Source organism: Diorhabda sublineata, chromosome X (genome assembly GCF_026230105.1).
Source record: "Diorhabda sublineata isolate icDioSubl1.1 chromosome X, icDioSubl1.1, whole genome shotgun sequence".
NCBI lineage: Eukaryota > Metazoa > Arthropoda > Insecta > Coleoptera > Chrysomelidae > Diorhabda > Diorhabda sublineata.
The window spans coordinates 34,909,565-34,931,067 of record NC_079485.1 but is presented as its reverse complement, the minus strand read 5'-3'; the positions used below and the strand labels follow the sequence as shown (position 1 = coordinate 34,931,067).

At 30.9% G+C, this 21,503-nt stretch overlaps 1 protein-coding gene across 2 annotated transcripts in view; it reads right to left on the bottom strand.

Annotated features, from left to right (window-relative positions):
• The window catches only part of LOC130450860 (sphingomyelin phosphodiesterase-like), a 29,542-nt gene extending 8,815 nt beyond the window's left edge, over positions 1-20,727 (bottom strand). Inside the window, exons 1-10 of one of the 2 annotated variants that reach the window (XM_056789533.1) lie at positions 20,596-20,727; positions 20,471-20,537; positions 18,507-18,640; positions 16,134-16,248; positions 13,759-13,929; positions 13,313-13,443; positions 11,038-11,192; positions 8,641-8,719; positions 5,189-5,361; positions 1,299-1,493 (exon numbers count right to left, since the gene is read on the bottom strand). In XM_056789533.1, coding sequence (XP_056645511.1) covers positions 1,299-1,493; positions 5,189-5,361; positions 8,641-8,719; positions 11,038-11,192; positions 13,313-13,443; positions 13,759-13,929; positions 16,134-16,248; positions 18,507-18,640; positions 20,471-20,537; positions 20,596-20,601 — 1,226 coding nt within the window. In that variant the 5' untranslated portion in view covers positions 20,602-20,727. The remainder of the gene's footprint in view (positions 1-1,298; positions 1,494-5,188; positions 5,362-8,640; positions 8,720-11,037; positions 11,193-13,312; positions 13,444-13,758; positions 13,930-16,133; positions 16,249-18,506; positions 18,641-20,470; positions 20,538-20,595) is intronic. The other variant, XM_056789532.1, reaches the window with a different exon arrangement.
• Positions 20,728-21,503: the final 776 nt, after the last annotated feature.

The window sequence follows — 21,503 nt, the reverse complement described above, 5'->3', positions numbered from 1 at the left end:
ACAATTTCAACTCAGTCACCATTTCACCACCTATTGAAATATGTACTAAAAGATTTTATCAAAATTAATAAAATGATAATAAAGCAACATGCATCCCTTACTTAAGATGAATTTCAATAAAACATACCACTAAACGGTTGTGAAATGGAATCCTATTTACCTCAAATCATAATGTAAAGCTTAGAAGAAAAGTTATTAAAATTATGGAAATTGAATAAATACAAATCACCCGATGATGAATATACAAGGATTCCAAAGGTAGGAATACATTTAAAAAGAGTACACTTCGATATTCTATTGTCAGAACTCCTCAAAACTTACATTTGATTTGAATGAGATTATTGTAGTAACAAAACACTAAAATATATTATTTTTAATATATATACTGACCTTTTGAATAACTATGTATTCATCATCGAGGACTGAAAATATGGCCAAAATATCATATAAACATTGTACATATATGAATGAAAATATTTAAAAATTACTGAAATTTATTAATTCAGAATTGCAGTGTCACAATGACAAAGAACATAAATAAAGAGTTTCTTATATTTGGCGAATTCTTTTGATTTAAAATCTGTTCAATTAAATGCTGGGTTAAGGTGTTACAAATGACGTAGGCGTAGAACAGAAATCGTAATAATTGGAAAATAGACTAAAAGGTCATCAACACAAATTCAATAAATTCAAAAGATTCAAAACTTCTTGGCACGAAATCTAATACACGAAAAAGAAAATTTTTAAAAATGGTTCACATTCGTAAGAACGAGAAAGCTTTCAATGATAAAAAGGACCTAATTCAAATAAATTTACAGCTTCATCCTGAATATTTTTATTGATTAAAAGTTTATATATATATATATATATATATATATATATATATATATATATATCTTTCTTTAATTTCTTAGACTTTTTGATATGTTTATGTTTCTATGATTTTGATTTTAGGTCTTTTCTGTTTCAAAATTAGTTTTTTAAAAGATATATAAAAATTTACGTTTTGACTTTTCTTTGAGTCTTTATCAAAATATGATATTGACAAAGTTGAAATGTCAATTTTTATCTATCTTTTTAAAAATTATTAAAAAAACTAATTTTGAAACAGAAGAGAGCTAAAATCAAGAATCAAGAACATTTAGAAACATTATAAATATATATATATATATATATATATATATATATATATATATATATATATATATATATATATATAATAGAAAAATATTTGTGACGTTACGACTTAGTTTTAGTCTTTAACAAAATATTTTGATAGATACTTTTCAAGTACTCACCAGCTTAAAGAATGACAGTAATTAGTATTTAGAGATATTAGTCTGAATCCTGGCCGAAGTAATACCGAATAGAATCCTCCGTGCAAAAGTGTATTTCCTGAGGTAGATGGCAACCATCTTCTCCAGTGATCTGCTAGTGTAGTATATAACCAATTAATGTTATGCTTTTCATTTTTCATCCATGGAGGGGCAAAACTGAAAGAAATTCAAAACGTAAAATATATAAAATTAAAACTGAGAATCAGTTCATTGTCGGATTAAGAAATAAGAAAATCTGATATTGCCGAGCATGGTATCAGCTATAATTAAGCAATAAGTATAAATAATGTGGAAAAATGCATTCTACAATACATGAATTTGAAAGTATTGTGATTTTACAATGTGCTCGTACTTTAAATCGAGACAAAAAGTCAACAGTCAACAATTTACAGTTTAATACATAGGAATTCAATGTGAAATTTCTCGCCCCCCCTAGAATTATTTCTTTTGGTAAAACAAATTCAGTATTTGTAAAAATGTCAACTTAGTTCTAGATTAATGGAGTGGTAATAAATAGAAGGAAAATCACCCCTGCCCACCTAATATTTTATTTTCAATTAAAAGCTTCCTTAAATCACAATTATTAATTATGCATCTTGATTTTCAAGCACTCTCGCACATTTTCATGAGATCTGCCTCTATGTTTTGAGGAAGCTCATTCGCCGAAGACTTGATAAAATATTCAAATGATATTTTGAATAAGTGAAATTGGCTGGAAACTTAAATGTTTTTTTTTTTAGCATCCAAGGACATTTTAACAATCTGTACTTCGAATTATTATCAATTATGGTATTTTATCTCATATCTAAAATATGATGATAAACATCGTCTACAGTCACAGGAAGGGCACAACAATTTATGAAGAAAACAATCTATCCATACACATTTCAGTATATTTAGTCAGAAACGGGGAATATTGTATTACAGTTGGTAAAATAATTTTTACAAATTGTTATTGTCCTATGTTTACCGCAATAATTTTCCTTGTAGTCCTCGTGAATTTCAAATCTTTTCAATTTAAATTACAAAAATCATTATATTACTCACTTTACTCCTCTTCGCAGCACTATTAGTTCACACACTGCACTACTACTTTGCTCATAATTGTTATATCGCCTCAGTCGCAATGATTCACTTTCCTATCCAACATAACTGCAGCTTCTTGCTTGTTGCCGCATTTATACATGCTCTTGACGCGGCACAATGAAACAGCGAACTATCGAATATTTCCGGAATAAAATTCGAGTACATCCCCGAAGTTTGATTGCTTTCTACGTAACGCCTAAACCACTGAAGGAGTAAAATAGGCTATATGTCCGTATTTCTACTACGCAAGCGTTGATTGACTGTTGGACGAGAATGTTGCGTATAACAACAAAGTGAAACTGGCGCATAGTATCTAAGTGCGTTTTCATTGGTAGGTACTTACGGGTAGGTACTTGGGGGGATTAATCCCTCTTGATCCATTCTAGCTACAGCCTTGGCCTTAGTGGTGATGTAATATCGCCATTTTTAAATGTGCAAGTTCCAAACAAACATAGTTCGTTTACATTTGAATTATTAGAGCCAAATGTATTTATCTCTTATCATTATCCTATCATTATCCTAATGAGATTGGAAAACTTATTGAGAGTATCAGATATTTCAAAATAGACTCTCTTGTAGGCTCATTATTATTGAATCTAAATCGAATCAATATAGTCCAGGCGCTGGATGGAGTTGCGAGATGGAGAGTATGCAAAATGTGAGGACCGACAACTATGCTCAGATTCTTTTACCTGAGGCCCTAATTAATAGAAAATCATATGTTGCCATCAGCTGTGCTGGTCCCTTACCCATTCCCCCACTCTTCTTTCTGATCGGCACGTTGCTGAGTCATACCGCTTGGAGTAGTCAGTAGAAAAGAATTTTTAGCTCATAATTGTTTATTTTTGCGTATATAAGTAATAATTTATAAATAAATATAAATTAATTCTTTTACAGTCGTGATTGTTTTGTGATAAAACAGGCGATTTAGTGTTATTAATTATCATGATGAATGGACGCAATCGAGGATCAATAAGAGGAAAAAGATAATCAAAATATAATAGTATTTAATCTTATTAAAAAAATTAAATTTCAATTTGGAACCCCTTCGGAAAAGGAAAACAAGAGTACTTCTAATATAAAGTTGCACGATGAAACAGATATAAGTCTCATTCAGAAAAAAATTATTTTTGTTTGCTAATTAACGTGGATTTGATGCAAGTACCTTTTCGATGCTGAAAGTTTTTATAGGAAATCTCCAAAATCTCAACACGCTCTTGAAATTGAAAACAATTATTGTAAGTGTAGTACTAACACGCACAGGATATTTTAAATCAATTTTTTTCAAACATTTATATTGTTGATGCTATGGCACTTGTTCATCGGATCCTATTTAAAAATTTCACCACATTTTGTGATTTTGCTGAGGCATTTTTTAATAGAATTCATAATCTTTTTATAGAACCAAATGTAAAATGAGTAGACATTGTATTTGGTAGTTAGAATAATATTTCAATAAAATACTTGGAATCAAATTTACGGAATAAAGGTCGAAAAATTTTATAATTTGGAACACCTAAATCTCAACTAATTGTAATAATTTCTATTCAAACACTGGGAATAAGTTACAGCTTTTTCGATTTCTATGTACTTCTGCCCCTAGATATGCACAAAATAAAGATTGGTAGTTATATATTTGGGGAGGATTTGATGATCCAACAAAATGTTTCAAATTACAGGGTTCTCCATTTTTTGCAGTAACTGACTTGAATACTAAACATTTAGAAGCTGATGCCACATCACACTTGGCCATATCATAATCATTGCATGTGTAGGCTGTTTAGGTTTATGGTTCGACGGTTTCTATTAGAAGAAATTCATTTCAGTATATTATTTGGCTGCTCAATCCCTTGGAGAAAATATTTGTGGTATTTTGCCAGCATTACACACTTTGCGGTTCGACTAGCAGATTTGACTCGAATAAAAGTGCTTTAGAAGCAGCTTCGATGGATTTTGTACAAGAAGCACTGAAGCGTTTAGGAAATTCATACCGAAGTGTCGAACATCTAAAAGAATTGGAATATGTTTGCACCTATCTATTAAAAAAACTCAACGGCTGATGAGCTTCGGTATAAGTTAATGTCCCAAAATATCGGTTTCGGCTTAAATTTATTAAAAGTTATTTGCACATCAGATGGTCTACATTTACATCTATTAAGAGCTTAAGCAGAATAATATGTATGGGTGAATGCTGACCAAACTCAACTACAGCCAATTGATTACACCTTCTTAGGCAATGAAAAGAAGGATGGTAATATATATCCACGACGAATGTGTTTTCAATTGTAAGCCTGCTCTTGTTAGAAATTACATATTGATTGTATTTCTTTATGCAAATACGTAATTGACGATTATTATTAGAATTTATTAGATTATTAGAATCATGAAAGATTGAAAATTTTTTCTTTTATGATATGTTCAAATTCGCTTTTTAAAATTAAATAAATTTTTTCGTCAATAATTATTGTTTTCATTTTTAATTTTCCTGTTCCAATACGGCTCGTGGCAACATTTAGAATCATAATTTGCATGCTTTGCTGAGTAGAAAACCATACACAGAATGCGGTCCTCATATTTTGCATACTCAATTCCATCTTTTCGGCTTATTATACTTGTATATGATATAATTTTCATATTATTATCAAGGCTCTTTATTTGATTTGTTTGGAATCCAGGCCTGACATAGATTAACTTCATACGTCACATTAATACGTCGTTGCGTATAGTGTAATATTCGACCTAATTAAATATTTGGAAGGACTTACCTACCGGCTGGGACGGACTCGTGATTTCCTACAGCAGGGAAAATCGGTGTGTCAGGGAAAAACTTGAGCATTTGTTCAACGCATTCTCTGATTATATTCAAATTACTACTTTTTGTCTGATTCCAAATATCATGTGGTGGTAAATCTCCAGTCCATATGATATAATCTATATCCTAAAACGTTGACATTAACATAACTAAGTAACAAGATATTAACATCAGGTAATTCAGAAACAAGACTTAACTATATATTAACAACAATTTTTGATAAATCGAAGCGGTCGCTGGTGTTTATTTTTCAGAAGAATCTAGAGAATACTGAAAAAACAAAGACTCAAATAATAAAAAGGAAGATTAATAAACAATAACTCAAAATACTACAAAAACACGCTTCAGTAGCAAGCCTATCTGAAAATTGGAAAATAATTTATTCAATACCAAAACCAAAGTTGCCAGTATCATCCAGTTTATTTTGAAAGAATTTATATCTGTTTGATGCTGTTCATCGCTTTTTTGTCACGTTTATATTTCTTCTACAATTTTATTTGAATTCGTTTATATAGTACCCAAAATTATGACGGTATTTACAATAGATTTTTCATCTTCTATGTTGTCAATTGTTTTGTCTTCTTCAGATAGGATAAATCGACCTGTTTTATGGAATGTACGTCTGTTTTTTAGTTTCTATGCACGTAATAATAATTGAGTACGTGATAGTACAATTACAGTCACCGCAATTGCGATTGCCTATCATCCATTTTACACTTCTGTTGTTATGTAAAACTATACTATTGTCAGAAAACGTCAACAAAATTCAGAAAGTAATCTATTGAACATTTCAGTTTATGGAAACGCTATACCAATATCGGCAACTCGCACACATTATATATTTTTTCACGCTTGTCTGCAGCATTCGGCCAATGTTCAGCCAACGTTGGCGCAAACGTTGGACGCATCTCGTAGTACCGGCTTAAGATTCCACGTACTACATGTCCCAGCACAACAACTTGACTTAACTACCATTGAAAAGACAGATGGGATTCGATTTTTTTTTACTTAAACTACTTTTTTGTTTTTGTTGTATATCTACAAGTCGTTTTTCAGTACTTTTAATTTTATTGTGTTCACGATGGCATAGAATGTGTAAAAAAGGTATAAGTGTAACTTTGGTAGTTTTGTTAGATGGAGAGAACCGCCTAAAAATAGAAGAAAATGGTACAAAAATTACAAAAACGGCAACTGTACTCTCATATAAACTTGTTTCGTCAACTAAGTACTAATGAACCAATTGAGTAGCTATAAATACAAATGATAAACAGAAAACATATACATTAAGTTTTACTTACTTTTTTAATTAAGTTTCAAATATAAGTATTTTCACTCTATGTGAAAAACAATAATTATAGTTTGAGAGTTTAAAGATAAAGAAGCGTAAGGAATGAAAATCAAAATCTCCATTTTATATTTGGTAATGTTTAAGTTAGAAATAGAACGTTATTTTCTTTAAACAACCGCACATCATCATGAAAACTTTTTATAATTAAAAAATTCAAATATACTCTTTCATATCTTTAAAAAATTTGATAATAATAGGCTTATTCTAATACTCTAAAATTGTGTTAATATTTCTAAAAAAAAAAAAGTGAAAATCGGAAAATTATTCTATTCTGACATACAGCAATACAGTATTCTTTGTAAAAATTTACGGTTCTGTCTTAAACTTACATCAGTTAAAATCACATCTAAAAGTAAAGTATTTCGTACTGCATTTCGTCTAACGTTTAGTCTAAGACCAAGCTCCATCTTCGGGTGATTCCAAGCTATCGCTTTTGAATACCTTTTTCGCTAATCTTAAATGCACGAAGTGACTGACTATACACGAAATAGATGCCAGCAATATGATGCGCAGAGTATTTACGATATGTCATATTTTATCACACCATTAGAGAATCTAATGAATTTTAAAAATGGCCGCCGTGAGTTAAGCAGATGCTTTCGTCTCAAGCTTCTGTTCGCAGGTTTATTTTTAGATCTCATTATTTTCAGTTTCAAACTAAAGGCCTTTTTAAAGGGTTGGTACTTGAAGAGGTGCCAAAATTCTTCCCGGAAACGTAGCTTTTTGTTTTTTTTTTCGACTATGCAGTGTTGTGCTTAGTGTCAATAGAGTGAATTCTTATTCGTTTACATTATCACTAACCATAAATATCATAGATCTAAACGAGTTTTGTTTCAATTATTCATTGATAATTTTATACTACAAATCTGCCATGTAAAGCCACACGTGAATTTATACTGATTATCCTTTTGTTATATTACATGTCTTATTTTTTTATGCTTGGTCAAGAAAACGAATACCACTAAATTTCTTTGTTTATTTCTTCCTTTTTAGATATTTTGGCCAATAACATTCTCAGACCTCAAAAGATGCCTGCTTTAAGCTATGAAGTAAACTGTAGTAAATACTACTTCAAAAAGAGGCCCATATCTTTACTTTGTACCCAAATGGGGTGAAGATATAATTATATTGATGATATTGTTTTCCAGATCAATCTGATTCTTTATTTTTTGTACCTCTATTGAGCGAATGAAGATACACATTTTTTGTGGAAAAATAGGACTATCTTCAATCATGAAAACAGATTTGTACAACACCAGTTCAAATGACTTCCAAGTTTTTTCGAAAAATATTAATTTATTTAAATATTATTATTTAAAAGCATGTTGAATAAAATAAGATATACGTTTAGCTATATAGAGCTTTTATTTGTCTCTTACATACATTTATATTTGCTAAAAAAACAATGTCATCACATTTAATGAAACAGGAATAAAATATAGCAATATATAAACATATTTTATCACAGTCGTAGATCAACTTCACCTAAAGCTGTCGGTTGTTATCACTTACAACCTTAAGAAATATTCACTCATGTTTGATAAACTTAATATCTAAACTTGATCACAACAGTTAAAACTAATGTTTGAAAAACTACTTCCATTTAAAACCATAACAGACATAATTGTTTTGTATATTGCTTAGAAGGTTACTTGCAGATAGATTAAAGAATATGTAGTGTCAGCTGTATTAGTTCCACTGAAATAGATCTAAAAAGTATCTATGGAGTCCTACTAACACTTTAAAACAAAAAAACAATACAAAACAACCCTCACTACCGAAAAAAAGCAAGAAAAGCTAACGCGGATACATACGAGAAAATCTATTGTTTACTCCACGACTACTATTTTGACATAGATCAGCTGTTTTCTTAGATTGCCTAACACTAACGCAAGATGTAAACAGTGCGGCCGGTAAGTGAAAGTAATCGTAGGGTGAGGGGCAAATAACCCAATTGACTGTGTGAGTGTGTTTACGGTAGTATTTAGAATATTTAGATTATCGCTAGACCGCACACATAAATATATAAAACTAACAAAATTCTTTTGGTTACTTACTGGATGTTCTGATACTATGTGCTTCAACATATTCTCAATTAATAATTTGGGAGAATCACATTTATTATATGAGCCCCACCTGGAATATTGAAAACAGTAAATAAGATATTTTATGCATAATACTTGGACATATATTAATTTTAAATGTCAGTTTATGGCAATCGATTTTATTAAATTTGGATATAAATATTCATTTCGATAAATTGGTTTTCATATATAATATACATAATGCGTTTCTGTGGGTTTCAACACAAAAAAATTCGGCTATTGTACGGAATAGTTTAAGAAACGTCTCCTTCATGCAATGTACATTTAAAAAGTTTATTTTTGATATATAGGAAATTTAAATCTATGGTATAATGAAATATTCTAAAATTAAATATCTACCTTTGCTTATGTATTTAAACAATCTCTGGGAAAAAAGTAATTTCATAAAAAGTGACATTTTGTTACCTGTCAACAGAGATAAAATGATAAAATAAAATACGATCATCCCAGTGGCAGCATTTCGCCGTTAACATTCCTGAAACCTGGCACTTAGATTTTCGAAAACTCTTCGACACAAAAAGCCGGGTATGCTACCTATTTCTTGACATATGTTCTCTTTTCATTGGAGTATTAGCTTTAGTGTATTCACGTGGACACGTGGGAAAATCCATAAATAAAAATCAGTTGGAGATAGCTCTAGGATGTGGGTAGGCCATAATTTGTTTGGGAACATTTTTTTAGACACAGGTAAATTCTCGTTGGATATAAGACAGGTTGCGTTATCTTGCTGCATACAATTCTCAAAATGTGGTTGAAAAAAATCTCGTAGCATCTTCACATATTCTGCAGAGTTAACAGTTACTGAATCGCCTAGTGCATTTTCAAAAGAAAAGACTGGCGAATTGTACCCTTTGAGGATATTGCCGCCAAAACCTTCACTTTTGGATAATGGAAAGGTATTTTGTGTTTCAATTTAGGGTTTTCTTCACTCCAATAAATGCAATTTTGTTTGTTGGCATGCCCATTTAAGTGAAAATAGACTTCTTCCCAGATGAAAATGTCATTAAAGTAGTCAAAACACTCGAACATATTATCGAAGAAAATACTTCTTAAAATTTTCTTCAATATCCTACGCAAAATTGTTTTGGGTATCGCTAAAGAACCTGAACACTTGCGTGTAAATAACCTTGGATCATCCCGCACAGACTCGTTTACTGACGCCACGGTATAATTGGTAATATGAATGACATAGAGGGCAAGTAATGACGTAAAAATTTGTTTTATTTTTGTGCATAGAACACGTGTTGTTCTCCCGTGAAGCGATCCATTGTGCCTAAATTTACAGGGAAAAAAACCTCAAGAGTACGCTACACCGTTTACAAAAGTGCAAAAATTTATGGCCCACCCTGTAATTCGATTTTTTTTTTCAAATAATTCAGTTCATCTGCGTATGTCAATTAGAACTATATAGCGTACACCGTTGCTCAAAAATAAAATTTATGTTTTCAATTCTTTATAAGTTATTAAAATAAAATAGAACCATCTATACCGCACAATCTTACATTTGAAAGTTCTAGTGAAGTAAAGGTCGTTTGAAATGACAATTATTAAAAAATTGATCAAAATCCTTAACGCAAAATTCTGTAGTAAAACCTCACATCCATTGAGATACATGTGTATCATTATTGAGAAAAAGTTTCATCATCATGAAGTTACGCTGGTTTAAGAATTATTTAATCAATCGCAGAATAGAATTTTGTTAAACAATAATGGGTAATCTTTTCTGATGAAGTCACATTAATGTAAATTTCATCAACATTTAGTTTCAGTAAGATGGTACATCAACACAGTTTAGGTTTCCTGTTCGAAATTAATAAATGAAGTTTCCCAAAACAAATGGATTCGAAAAAGGGCATAATAAAGAATCGCCAGCCAGATCTTTTGATTTATCGTTTTTATATTATTTTTTGCGGGGAAAACATTGTATACAAGACAAACTCTGTTATGTCAAACAATAAATCGGTAATTTATAATAGACTTTAATCTTATCAAATAGAAGAATGAATACAATTTAAACATCTTATTGAATAAGTTATTTGTTCCTGTTAATTGTTTTCGTAAGAAACGCCTTACCGTTAATTATTTCTGTCTTTAACTATAGAATAAATGAAATTAAAATTATGCGGCCTTGACAGTTGTTCAAGTAATGTAATATATAATAAAATATATTCAGGGTGTAATATTATAAAAAAAATATGCAGATGCTATGAATTAATTGAAAAAAAATTTATTCACATTTTTTGTGAATCTAACAGAAATCGAAATATTATCATGAGTTTACTGTACAAATGTGAGAGTAACAACTTTTCTATGTCAGATTAATTAGATAATAGAATAGGTTTTATTCACCTTCCGGCTGGAAGTATAGAAATGTTCTCAGATGGTGTACTATAATTTCTGCAGCATAGAGGTTCTTGGCAATTAGAAGGCGATCCAGATATATAATCGGGATCCAAATGTACATCTGATAGATGAAGAACTTTGTAAACTGTTGCTGCTCCAAACTAGAAAATTTAGAATCAAGTTAATAATTCATTTCATGGTAATAATGAAATCTATCACAAATGAATAATAAAACTGAATTTTTTTAATTTAGATTTTAATGATATTATTACATAAGCACCTAACACAATTTTATGAAGTACATAAACCAATACCAACCGTATTACGTTAAATAAATGGCTTTTATTATTAGACGACTCTTGTCCCATCGTCAAAAAGATTTTCTACGCTACCTCTAGTTTGTTGAGTATCATTTCCTGTTTACTATCATGAAAATGAAATCTTGTTTATTCTTGATTTAAACTAGTGTTTAAATCATAGTTTAAACTCTTGTTTAATTTCCAGTTTTACTTTAGGTTGTAAAATTGTAAAATCAAAATAGAAATTTGTTTTAACACAAGGTCATCAATACGATAAAAAAAAAATAAAACTGTATGTATGAAACAAAACACAACCAATATTATGAAATTATATTAGAATAAAATAAATAATTTATATTCTTCCACTAGTACCGTTTGAATACGGATGTTTCTGTGTAGCAATAATCTGGCTGATATTTATTTACGCTTAGGGTAAGTAATATACAATATTACATTTGATCTAGTGTGACATATCGCAATTTATCAAATCGTCTGAGAATGTTACATCCATATGGTTAGTTTAGTAAGTTAGTAAAGAATATTTGATTACACAAAAACCTTTGTATCTGTGGTGTGAAAATCATTTTTAAAATTCTTTATTGCTTAAACAACGTGAGTTCCGTGTTTGCATAAACTAAAAGGTGTGTTCTTAGCTGCAATTGTGATTCATCTTCATGATTTCATTATGTTCACAAATTTTTCTGAAAAATTGGAACTCTTATACGTCTATGCCTATAAATTTGAATATTGAGAATTTCAGTGAGGTAAAGCATGTTTGCTAGAACTACATTATAATAAAAATGTTATTTAATAATAAATGGGACGAATACTTCATATATACCATAATATGTTCGCAGCCCTGTTCTAATGTCATATGTTAATGTTATTCGTTATTTGTCACTTGAACTGATTTTATATTAAACAAAAAAATTTTTGGGAGTTAATAAACTTTGTATACTACTTGAATACTAATTTTTTATAATGATGGTTATTTCAGAAACTATGTTGTATGAGAGGACACAAATTGAAAATCGTCATGTAAAATAACGTAAGATCGAGACGTGTTACTTATTAGTATAAACGCCATTCATAAGATTTCTCACGATCGTTTGGATGTTCGGAAGTTTTTTTTGAGTTCAGTTCACTGACCTATGGTTCACGCATGGATTGTACTTTCGACTGCCGTTGCAATTAGATTTTGCTGGTCCACGATTCTGAACATATTTGTAATGATTCTGCCGAATGGCATATTTATGGTTTTAGCTGTATTTTCTTAGTTCGATTTATTATTATTCATATTTCATAGAAAATTGTTCCTTTTCAGAATGTTACTTTTATAGCAATAACCCTATTTGCATGAATCACCAATTAAAGACCATTTGGTAGTTTGAGAGTTTTAGTGTTATGAAAATTCAACAAAAGTTAGCCATTCACAAAGTAAAAGAAGGAGAGGGTGGCATGTTTCATAATGGAAAATAGTCATGTGACAATTGTGCCTCTCTAAAATCAAAAGATCGTTAATTCGGCATATTAAATGACTATTTTTTTGACAGATGCTCACCGTTAATTGAACGAAAGCAAAAGAAAGAATCCTATTGCGTCGCAAAAATATTAGCTCCCAGATATATCATGAAACAAGGTGTATTTGGACATAAAAATATAGGATTGATTAGATTCATAGTCTTAACTTATTACACACGAATTTTCCGTTTAGGTAAGCTACGTGAAAAAAAAATTTTCATTGTCGAAAGTAGCAGTTGAGATTTCCAAGACCTTGTTTTGGATCTATCATCTCCTTACAAATTAGTACAATAGCGTGTAACAGTGTTCTCAATACGAAAATAGCAAAATCCGTATTCCAATGTTTAAATATAATGTCACTTTTTTATTGATGTATTTGCCGATCATTTCCAAATAAGATACTCCAGTAAATAATTTTATTTAAATAATTAGGAATGTATTAAACATATATATTTTTTTACCTCAATATTCTTATTCTCTTTTGAGTTTACTCCATTTTTCGGTATATCTAAGCTCCAGTCGTGTAACACATTATTGTCAATGTCAATTGAACAACTTTCTCCCAGAACCATCCAGCAGGTTTGAGCGGGTGCTGAAATATATAATTTTTTTCATACTAATTGTAGACATAAAGCTAAATGGATACCCTCCTCGACAATTAAATTCTGAGTCTAACTTTCATTATTTGCAATACTCATTATTTTTTATGATAGAAGAAAGTTAACAAGTATCATATAATTTTTATTCAAAAAACATGTTCTGTTTTCCGAGTTCTCTTTAAATTGCTGTAATGATTGCAAGGTTATTTTGTACTTCTATTTAAAACCCACCCAATTTCAAATACCTTTTTCCCCACTGTGGTGTCAGTATTCAAAGCGTGTGTTTATTTAAGTTACTTACGACTTACCTAAAACAGATATATTGAACGCAGGAACTAATTCAGGTGCGTACACATCAAAAAAACTATTACATATTATTTCAGATTCAATTTTAAGAGACACGCACAATGAAACAACTTTTTCTTTGATATCTTCCATTGAGTCACCATTGTTCAAATACGATCGTAACAATCCTAAAGCTAAAATATGTAAAATGTAGTTTTAGTAGCATTTTATTTGATAGCAAATATATGTCGTGACTACTACAAAATAATCGCATTCGGTTGGGAAATAAAAATTATTGGAAAAAATGAAAAATGATGGTTCGCAAGATAATAACATACGATTATTATGTACTGCAATGAGTGACTTCTGAATATTCATAAATATGGCTACTATACAATATGTTTGAGGTTGATATCTTGCTAGATATTGATATACGGTTTAATGATAACATCATAATAGGAATTTTTGGTCCAAACTGCGTATTGGAACAAGAAATTGTTGTTATTGGAACAGAAGTCGCTTATTCTACCTCTGAAAAAAACTTTCAAATGCTGTACCTGTACGATGTTAAGGGAGTTTATTCAATGGTCATAACGATAGATTTACTTATAATAATAATATGATCAACCCTAAAAACCACAAGGGAAACGCCGCCTGAATTGCAGTCCAGGAAATGCGGTTAAACACTGCTCCGATGCAGTTTGATGATTTCACACTGCAGGAAATCACTGACGTAATCCAAAATACAACAGCTGGTAAGCACCGGGAGTTGATAATATCTAAAACTTCTAGTATAACAAATTCCCAAATCTGCACAAGGAGTTAGCGAAAGAATTGACCTACTGCCTATACAACCTAGATGACCTCAATTCTAGATTCTAGACGTCAAAATATGATGATTTTGCTCAACATGCCTTATGCAAATATTGCTAGTTTCCGAGATACGGGGTGTACAAAATTTAACTTTTGATTTTCGCAATAATTTTTTATGTTTTCACAATTTCTCTTTGAAAATCGACAATTTTACGTTTTTTGGCATGAAGAATCATAATTTGCACTCTAATTTAACATTGCTAATAGAGGGCGCTAGTTGCACTTGTTTGTGTTAATTAATTCAAAGTAAACTTTTTTTGGGCTAAACCATTTACTTCAATACACTTTCAATACGCTTTCGTAAAGATCTCTTAATATCAAATAATCCTTGTCTATTATTTTTAATTACATCCGCGGCTTCTTGTATCTTCCGTCGCAGTTGTGGAAGAGAAGAAATTTTTTCCTTGTAAACTAATGCCTTCATATGCGACCAAATTGAAAAATCCAAAGGATTTAAATCAGGGCCTCTTGGTGGCCAAGCAAACTCATTTCCACGACCAATCCATCGATGCGGAAACTGTTCGTTTAAGTATTGACGAACTTGTAAAGAATAATGTGGTGGTACTCCATCGTGCAAAAACCACATATTTTGTCTTAAAGCGAGAGGTATATCTTCTAGTAATTCGTGTAAATGTACTTGAAGAAAATCTAAATAAAGAGGTCCATTTATATTGGTTAATCAAAATTTAAATTTAAACTTTGAACACCCCGTATCTCGGAAACTAGCAATATTTGCATAAGGTATGTTAAGCAGAATCATCATATTTTGAGGTCTAGAATCTACAGTTCAGAGATTGGACATTCTTAATGAATCACCCTGTATATAACGACATAATCAAGTGTGCAACATCATTTACCATAAACTTGTCAACAAGTTCGGTCTTCTCAATATTGATACACACCATATTACAAGTGCCAGCCGTAGAAGCCGCACCAATATCACCGATAGACAGGTGACAAATAACAGACCTGACATCGAGGTAATTGACAGAAGATCGAATTCAGTGCTTCTCGTCGATGTAGCCAAACGTTTATTATTAAGTTAACTGAGCCTAACAGGGCCGGATTAAGATTTATAAAGCCCGGGGCTAAAATAATGGGGCCCCCTTAAGGAATTCGAAAACCCGGAAAAATTCACAAAATAATATCAATACGTTAGATTTGTGGTATCAACACATCAAAAAATACAGAATGATTTCCAAACGATGGGGCCCTCTTGGACCTGGGGCCCGGGGCTATAGCCCCCCCAAGCCCCTAGCTTAATCCGGCCCTGGAGCCTAATAATAATACATATATAAAAAAACCAAAAAACTAATTATTTTAGAGAACGGTATTCACGATTGCATTAATATCTTTGACGTTTCTTAAATAAAGTTGTATTAATACTACACACTTTTCTCAAATATTATGAGCAGGTATATTAAATACGATGTGGGGCAAAATTTGAAATAGGAAAACGGTACAATAGGATCTTTGTAAAATGTGCAATTTTAATGGTAGACTAGAAATGCAAAGTAAAAATTACCAAATTTACAAGCTTCACAAGGAATTTTCCGTCGTACTACATCATAAATTTTTTTTGGTAATCTATTCATATACAATGCTTCTTCATCTTCAATCAAGGGATCCACCCGTAATTCCTGAAATACGATTATAACATTATAGCAAAGGATCTGAATAGAAAATGTTGTCCCATTTCTTTATTGGATAAAAAGTCAATATGTTTAAAAATATATCAGGATTTTGTTGCAGGATAAACTCTTCTTATATCTATGATTAATTTAAAGTTCAAAAATTAATTTTAAAAATCGCTAGTCAAAAGCCAAACTATTGAGTTGACAGGGACGGTAGAGACAAATGAAAATAAACAGAAATTTGAGATGAATTTATAAACCTTGACTTTTAATCACTTAACTAACTTATTATTAACATTTAAGTAACTTATATAATTTATTTGAATTCTCCGGTTGGCTTTCTATTACGTTCCGTTCACTATGACTATATATTATAAAGTAACTAACTCCGCTAAACAAACTCGTTTATATACCCAAAACGAATTACTCAACAATTCTAGAAAACAAATAAATAAAAAGACCTTTCTAGAAACAATGTAAACAAATCACCCCTATGATAAAAACATATATAAAAACAAACCTCAATCGATTCCGCTTTCACAAAATTTTAGACTTTTTATAACCGGACAGGGCCGGCTCCATTACCCACTCATTATATGGAAGTTCCTCCTGGAACTTATGAATATCCGAAACTGGGTGCAACTGAACTTATTACTGCACTTTCCGGTTATATGAAAATAACGGGGCAATGTCTTCACCAGGTACTGAAGCGGGGTGGATAGCTGCAAATGAATATGTGAACACCGGTATCCTGGAATATCACCTCTACCATGTTTTTGACGACTCGTCAATACAACTGGATACTCGCTATCTTCATCATAGCCAGTATCTTTCACGTTAGCTTCCAATATACGGTCGCGGAGACTTTGAAGCATTTCCCACACATCGCTGTAGGAGAATCGATCTTGAAATTCATTTTTGATTACCAGGTAGAAGATGTACCGCGAATTGTGTTTTATTCCCAGCGTCTTTCCGGTGGCTGGGATTTGCTCTTCAAGTACTTCTAATTGACAAAACTTCTTCCAGATACGGCAGGAATGCTGCAGCGAATAATTTTCCAGTAGAATGAACAAATCTTGTTGTTGTTGTGTAATGACTTCTTACCAAGCTTTGCCGATCCCTCTGTCCGCACCCACAAATTCTTCGGAGACAGGATCAGGCTTTTCTCGCAAATGGTTCACTCTTTCTTGTATGTCATGATTTTCCTTGAACGGCGCTAGTCGATTTTGGAGGGCTACTTTCGGTTTTCCATTAGGGGATCTTGCTTATGCAATAGATGATATCATTGATCCTTTTCTTGATTGAATATACCTTCCTAAATATAACCTTTCCATAATTTTTGTAATTTTGGAAAATATCCCTTTCTTCTCGTTGGGTTGTGCAGCCATACTTCATCCCTTCTTTAAAACTACAGTCTGGGGCTTACAAGTAGTATCGATTTTTATTCTGTCGCTGGCAACCTGAAGATTTAAGCGACCTAATTCGGATATGTCGCCATTCTCCTTCTAAATTGGATCACATAATCTTCTCCAGGTCGACGGCCAAATTCTATGTCACAAGGAACCCTCATTCACGTCCAAACAGAATTTTCGCGGTGTCTCGCCGGCGGACTCATTAATAGCCGATCGATAAATGGAAAATTGAAATGTTGATTGAATCTCATATTAAAACAAGTGAGTCGTCGGAATATCTTAAAGATAAACACCATAAACACAAAAACCCCAATTGGAGAACATTGAAAGAAGCTAACAATTATATTGTATCCATAAAGCGCATTTCATATTAATACATAACGTTTATTTTAATTTTACTTTTGATTTTTTACAAAAAGCTACATTTGCGCCGCGGCCTAGTCGACCTAGTGGTAAATCCGGCACTGACTGAAGGTAAGGTAGAGTATTCTGGAAAAAGTCGATATATCATATTTTTTCAATAAATGATGCCAAATATATAAATGAGATTTTTTGAAATTTAAGTAAAAAGTCTACACGTTGAAACTAAAATTTGTAAATCTCATAAAATTTTCACGAAAAAGTTCGTATCGACCAAATCATCTCCTTTACTGCAAGAAAAAACAATTTTATCCCATCGAAACAAGGTTGAAAATTAGAATTTCAACCCAGAAGCTATTAAACTGATATGTAAATTCATAACTGGACTTTGAAAAGACTTGCACACCGGAGTAACCGGAAACTATTTTGCGCAAAATCTCTAATATTTATACTCATGCTGGCGAAGATATTGTTGTCAAATGATTGACTTACTTGTTCATATTCATAAGCAGCTGGAAGTATATGATTTTTTGAACCATTTAGTAGTGGTGTATAGTGTGGAGTTATTTTGTAGTTCCAATAGTCATTGAAATCTATATCTACATCATTATTCAGAGGAACCAAATCTGAAACATATCTCGAAATTTAAAGCCAAAACAAAATTATAGCCCAAAAAGGAAAATATTACATAATGAAAGGTAATCAATGTTTATAGTTCATTCACCAATATGACTATTGTATTACCAATTTAAAATACTAAGTCTGGGATATAAGTAGCAAATGAAGGAAAGCAAGAAATATGAATAAAATTTCACTAATAGACCTAATGGAAAATTTTGATTTCACCATCCAGCAACTAATCATAATTGCATAATATATAAAATATATTTCTTCAATTTCTTATTTCTTAGATTTTTTGATATATTAAAGCATCTAATTGTTCTTGATTTTAGGTCTCTTCTGTTTTAAAATTAGTTTTTTTTGATAATTTTTAAAAGAAAGATAAATTTTGACGTTTCGACTTTTCTTTAAGTCTTTATCAAAATATGATACTGACAAATACATGAAAAAGGGAATTTTTAGAAATGGTTCACATTCACAAGAACGAAAAAGCTATAAATGATAAAAAAGACCTAAGTAATTTAAGTAAAATTTATAGCTCTATTTTGTAAATTCTAATAAATTTAATACATTACCGCTATATATTTGAGATGAGGAAACCAAAGAAAAAATTAATTTTTCTTATTGGAACAAAGTTCTAAGTTGATTCTATCCTTATTTTGATATTCATGATGAAGGTGATCTATAGATCAATATAAATAAGCAAATTGTCAGTGTCAGTATCATAATTTGATAAAGACTTAAAGAAAAGTCTAAACGTCAAAATTTATCTTTCTTTTAAAAACTATCAAAAAAAAACTAATTTTAAAACAGAAGAGACCTAAAATCAAGAACATTTAGATGCATTAAAATATATTTTTGCCATATAATAATGGAACGTTAAGGCCCATTGACATGGTGCAAGGCAACGTGCAAGTAATTGCATGCAATTTCATGCAGGGTCAAAATATTGCATAGATGAATATTGCACGGCGCTTAATATTATGTAAGTCTCTTTCCATTGCATTATGGCTGCCACTAACAAAAATTCCATTCAATTTTTGTTCAATGTTTTGTGGCCGGTTTGAAAATGAGAATTACAAAACTAAGTAAGTAACGAAGTGAATAAGTGGTCGGTGAATCGCTGTCTATAATTATATCTGCTGCTATCTTAATTTTGGAGCCTAATGGACAGGTTGGTTGTTAAGCAAAAAGTAACTAGATTTTTCTCTAGAATTGCAGCTTGTACGCAATAAAAATGATACCAAACCGATAATGTTGCAAGTGCGAGATCTTGCATGAAACATAACTTCTTCTGCATATGCTTTTGATCAAGAAATATTGCGTCTTGCATTGCATTGCACGTTGTCTTGCATCATGTCAAGTGGCCTTAAAAGATAAAGGAATAAGAAATGAATTTTGAAGAAACTGATGTTATCATCCATTATCTTAAAAAAATAATTATTCGCAATCTCATGTTTTATAACTTCTGTCTCACAATTCCAATATTTACAAAATATGCTCCTATAGTAAAACAATCAAACAATATTTTTGTATTCAATTTTTGTACCTAATCACCATAGTTAATATACAGTGATTTTCTTGACTGACAATGAGATATGAATCGATTTATTCATTTGATTATTACAAAGTAGAACTTCCATCATCTGAAAAGGTCTTTATTGAGAAAAAGTACTGGGTAGGAGCGTGCTAGATTCCGTTACAGTTACTTTTTTGAACAATAAATGTATTCTAATAGATGCAAATATTACAATAGTTTTATAAAATTACCACGTATTGTTTCAATCAGACTTAATGAAATTCATCGACCAAATAAACTAAATTTATTTTCTTACCTGTCGATATAATTAAGCTAAGTAAGCAGAATACAACCTCTGGCACTGACCTAAATTCATTTACGACCTACAACCAAACGGTTTTAAGATATTTCACTTTTTATATCATATTTATATCTACTCACATACATCTTGATAGGGTTTGACTAAAAATACGGTAAAAACACTAAACTTGTACCTAGTACAACTTCCAAGGCTAGCAACTGAATATAACACATGAGCGAGCCTCTGTATATATTTAAATGCCATTGCACAATAAAATAACATCAGTTCTAGCAAAACAAGAGTTACCTTCGGTACATCAAACATTGATACCGGTAAAAATAATACTAATAGTCAATTAAGTAAATTTTCATTGATGAATATTCAATTAAAAGTGTATAATTCATATATTAAATGTACATAAGTTAATAACAGTTATAAGGAACACCTAACCAAATTTTTAAAATTTTTTTCACATTGTTGAAAATATCCTTGGGCATAGTTGAATAAGTATATACTAGATAGAAATATATGACAATTTTGGTTTTACTCAAATTTCTGCTAACGTCTGCAATTTTACTCCTGTACATATTACTTATTTCTGTAGAAGAAAATAAGGAAGAATCGTAATTTTACGTTAGTTATATTCAATGAAATAATTCACTGCATAGTTATCTCTTATTTTCTCCATTTTTCCCCAAAATGAAACTGATAAAAGGAACTCAATACGACATTACTATTGGAAATTTTATTGAAGTGATTTTGTTTCTAGAGTTTAGAATAAGAATTGAAATAATATAGCACTGTTTTCGGTGTTATGAGATGAATGATGAAAATACTGAAGGACATTGCCATTTGAGGGATGAACATTAGCTTTTGGGACTTGAACAAGAAAAGTCTAATGGAAACGTAATATTAAATCCTGTACTTGTCAAGTATTTGTTACCAAATTTAAACCAATACTATTTTTTAAGAGCCAGTATTATTAGCGCTTTATTAATTGAAGCAGAACTTATAAGAAACACATTACACCATTGTATACAAACTCAAC